General features: G+C 38.4%; 1 protein-coding gene across 1 annotated transcript; it reads right to left on the reverse strand.

Annotated features, from left to right (window-relative positions):
* On the reverse strand, positions 1-2,817 carry LOC108983762 (disease resistance protein RPM1-like; the record flags this gene model as incomplete). The annotated part of the gene is made up of 1 exon (XM_035691446.1): positions 1-2,817. A coding segment is annotated over exon 1 (2,817 nt), but the record flags the coding sequence as incomplete, so codon positions are not given.
* Positions 2,818-5,022: the final 2,205 nt, after the last annotated feature.

Consider the following 5,022-nt stretch of genomic DNA (forward strand, 5'->3'; position numbering starts at 1 on the left):
AGAATTCTCTCCATCACAAAGATCTAAAGTATTGACCTCCCATCCACCTTCTTTCCAGTAGGTAGAATAGACTTCTGGGATGTGAGCTACCTTCCAATAATCACTGTCCTTTACATCTGGACTAAGAGTCTTGATAAACTCTTCGGGCATGTCAAAAAATTCAAGAACTTTCAACTTGGTCAGATGTTCAATTCCTACCGGCACCATCTTCAGCAATTCACACCTCTGGATAATTAGCTTTTCAACACAAGGCATTGCTCCCACCTCCACTTGCACGCATCTAAGTTCATTGAATTGGTCAAGGCCTAAAACCTTAAGCTTGTTGAACCCACCCTTCCTGAAATACAACGTGTCTCCCTCATAAACCTGAAGTAATTCCAGGTGTACAAGATTGGGCAGTTTTTGAAGGTGCACAAGTGGATATTCCTTCAGTCTACTCCATTTCAGATACAATCTAACCAGTCCATGCAGTGATGGTATCCATGGAGGTAATTTCTCCAAACGTCCTCTCAAATACACCCGCTGGATGAATGGAGGCGGAGAAGAAAGGTGCTGCAAATCAAGAATCTCTTCCTCCTCTGTTGAAGTTAGAGACAGCGCACGAAGGTTGGTCAGTTTTTTTAAGGATGAACATAGAGATTTCCCATCTTCTTTTCTCAGCTTTACAATGCCAAGCCTCCTTAGTTGGTACAGTTTCCCTAGCTCCATCATTATAGCGCCACCACCCTGGTTTGCTTCTATGAAACAGAGCTTCTGTAGGGATCGTAAAGCTCCTATATTTCCTTGTCCTATATTTCGTTGGACCTTAAAACCATATCGAGAGTGAAAATATTCGTAAGACTCAAGTTTGAAATGATATACAACGAGATGTCGAAGTCGATGGAGCTTCAAGATCTCAACAGGCAGTTCAGTGACGCGGGAGTGTTTAAGATCCAGAGTCTCTAGGTACTGGAGCTTCCCTATAGTTCCTGGAATGGTTTTAACCTTGGTGCCCTTCAAGCTTAGATATTTCAAATAAACCAGGTTTTCAACATCATTTGGAAACCTTTTTAAACGTGATTCTTGCAGATCTAAAACATTTAGCAGCTTAAAACCACCAGGAAACAAGCTTTGTATATCCAGCTTTTCTACCACCCAAAACATGAACAAAGAACGGAGTCGAGAAACAGACCTGTTTTCTTGTACGTTTTGCAGTGTGTTATGTATAGATAGGCGTCGAACCTTATCCGGCCACATCACGTTCTGATCTTTAGCAATGGAGGTGAAGTTCTGATCTCTAGACTTTGACACAATTATCTCCCGCAGCACGTCATGGACGCGATACGTTTTGACCCTTCCATCACTGGTTACGGATGCCACTTGCAAAAGACCTCTATTCAAGAGTTCGTTGAGGTAGTCCTCTGCAACTTCTTCCAGTGTTTTCCCTTCTTTGGCTTCGATTAATCCCTCCGCTATCCATAACCGAATCAGCCTCATTTGCTCGATCCGATAGTCCTCTGGGAAGATGCTCAAGTACAAGAAACAATCTTTTAGGTAGTAAGGCAAGTCGTTGAAACTTAGCGAAAGTACTTTCTTCAGATCCTGCAGTTTGTCATTGCCATCAATTTCAGCCCCGAGACTACGGCCAACGACATCCCACTCGTCAATCCTACGGGTGTCTTTTGATGCCAAAACGCCACTGATTGCTACAATTGCAAGGGGCAGTCCCTCACACTTTCTTAAAGTATCTTGACAGATATCCTTCAAATAAGTAGGGCATGCATTCCCTTGAAAGGTTTTCTTACAGAAAAGATCCCAAGATTCCATTGGGGACAAGGGCTTCAAGTTGTAAACCTTACCTACAGATTCCACACCGGAAGAGGAACTGGAGGCCACACCAGCATTACGTGTAGTGAGCATTACTCGGCTGCCACAGTTGTTGTTAGGCAAGGCATATTTGAGAACATCCCATTCATTCAAGTGCCACACATCATCTAGAACCACCAAGTACCTGCTTTTCTTGAGCAAGTCCTTGATTATTCTCCTCAGCCGGTCGTTGTTCATGTCGTCCAATCCTTCTGGAACTGGTCTGCTGACTACACTGAAGAACTGTCGAATCATGTTTTTGAGGAGTTCTTCTATCTTGAAAGATTGAGAAACAGTGACCCAAGCGCGCCTTTTGAAATGTTTCTTCACTTCTTTATCATCATATACTTGCTTTGCCAACGTAGTTTTGCCCATTCCTCCCATTGCTGCCACAGAAACCACTTCACGTCTATTGCCACCCTTCACCAGCCACTCCACTAGCTGCTGCTTAGGTTCATCGATCCCCACCAAATCAGTCTTGTCTAGAAGAAGAGCATCACCTCGACGGTCTTGCCATGTATTTTCTGCACTCGTGGAGCCCGAACCTTGTTTGATTCTTGTGAATCTGGGAAGCAGCCTCCCGTGAACTTGGCAAAGGTTTTTTATTCTGGATCCGATGGCTTGTAATTCCGAAATAATACGATAACGAGCTTTAATGTTCTTGATACAACAAGAGAATTTGTGGAAAGCCCCATAGAATCCATCTGCATGATCATGTGCTTGAAGAAGCATGAATTCATCAAGAGCATCTTCAGTTTCATATGCGATCTCTCTTATTTGCTTAACCCGCACTTTGAATTCTACGTCACTTTCTTCCAACGCATCTGCAATCTTTAGGAAAGCTCTCATACGCTCTAGTTCTCCTCTTAGATTCAGAACGTCTTCCGGATCCCCTTTCAAGAGTTGCACCTCATTTTCAACAAAGCGAGCAAGCAGCTTTTCAAGCAGAGAGCCAACAGCGCTATCTGCCATTAATTCTTTGATGTCTTGATCAGTGAGTACCTTAATCAATCTCCCCAAAGTTCAAGACATCTCCACTTTTAACTGTAAGATACTCTTCGGCTTGCCAATGCTAGTTGTGGTCATGTAGTTGAACTATATATGTGGCTATCGTGCATGTCGATATTCTTTGGTTCTTTCCTCCTTTAATTCATCCCACTCCTTTGATAATATATATAAGAATATTGTTGATTCGTCAATGCTCTTTAAAATTAATGCTTAATTATAAGCATAGCTTCTTACAAATTTCTATGACCTTCATGAAGAATGTGACATATATGTAAAAGAATGCAGCCAGCTTAGATCATGATATATAACCGTAGGTTGTTAACAAGCAATTCATGTCATGATCAAAAGCTAATTTAAGAAACAAATTAATTAAAGCAACCTTATTTTATTATATTAATTGCCAAGCGTCAGCTGTTTAAAAGATCATTTGTCTGACTGATTTTAATTAGGGTGTTATTGGATGAACCCTAATTAATAATGGGTAGCGCGCCTAGAGTTGTTGCTATGAAAGCGCCGCAGATTACGCAATTCAATAAGTGATCATATAATATATAATTCCGCAGATTGCTATATAGGAATTGTTTAATTTGCATATCTTGGTATAACACGTTTTATTTATTTATTTTTTCTTCATTTTGGAATCACGTACGTAATATTAAAAATAATAATATTGGAAGTGGACCTTTCACTAAAATTAATTAACCATTTCTAGGAAAATTACACTCCCGATCGACCTGCGCTGTGAACTTATTCTTCTAGCTTGTACGCAAAGCAACGAATTAATCCCCACTAGTCAAAGTCAGCTCATGAAGGAAAATGTTTAGATATTGCCTGCTTGCTCGATCTTCTTTTTCATTTTTTGTTTCAAGTAAAATAAAATAAAAATAACTGTTCATGAAGTATATATATATGTTCTATCTTTTCCCTTGAAATTCAAAGGTAGACTTTAGAAACTCGCATGTGTTGAATTTTCATGCCTCGCATATGGTACCAAATTATATTTCATGACCATGCCTTAATTTGCAGATAACAAAACAACGAGAAAAGTTCTATTTTTTTTATGAAGTGACACTATCACATAATTATATATATAGTTGGTTTTAAAATAACTCTATAAATATAAATAATAAAAAAAAAAATACTTGATTTTAGTGGTGCTGATTTAGTTCCAGATAACATTATTACAAAATCAGCGCGCAGATCCTTTGATTAAAAGCTAATTTAATTAAAATTAACTATATATAAAACTTGAGTCACTACGACACAATTTGTTTTTTGTGATAGAGAAAACCGTTACAAAAAATTACCAAAACGTCACTAAAAATATTTGGTAACGGTTCGAAACTGTCACCACGACCGCCACCTAATGTGCGCACGTCACAGAAAATAATTAGTGACGATTTTCTATTGCAACGACATAACACGCTCCATTTACACTATCATCTCCCGCTACACTTGCTCTTGGACTTCACTGCATATTCTTTCTTCCTGGTCTCTCTGTTGGTCTTGCAAGCACGTCTCTAAATGAGATTGTCATTCTAATTAATTAGAGAGACTCTAACTTTTGCTGTCTTGGCCTCATATACTCATTCTCACTCTGTGCAGCTTCTAAATCTTTAGTAAGATTATTAATTTGTGAAGTCGATGAAGTTGAGGAGGATGAATATCTATGCTTGAAAGATCGTTTCAAACCTCTTGTCATACTAGACTGCGGCCCGAGCAATTGCGTGAATATATCTATGTCACTAGGAAAGGATTCCACAGAAGCCGACTGCATCTCCATCATTTTTTCCTGCAATTTGAAAAGTAATGATCGTTAATAAGTAACGTATTAAAAGAAATAAAAATAAAAAATGAATTATTCACATATTGCATAATTTATTTAATAAAATTAACACTTCTTACATAATTACCTACAACGATATGATCCATCCACTCACTACGCTCATTAGTGTGAGTAGCAACATAGACATGAATGAGGAAAAAATTTTCAAGATCATCAGGTTTCTAACAAAGTGACATTAGCAATTTTAAAAAGATAATGTTAGTACTTATATAAAAGAATATCTGAAAAATAAATTAATTCTATAATTTTTTAATAATCATTTTTCAGTAAGACAGTGGAATGACCTTAAATCAGTACGGTGGTAGAAGTCAAAGAGGATCTAT

The sequence above is a fragment of the Juglans regia genome, chromosome 7, assembly GCF_001411555.2.
Source record: "Juglans regia cultivar Chandler chromosome 7, Walnut 2.0, whole genome shotgun sequence".
Classification (NCBI taxonomy): domain Eukaryota; kingdom Viridiplantae; phylum Streptophyta; class Magnoliopsida; order Fagales; family Juglandaceae; genus Juglans; species Juglans regia.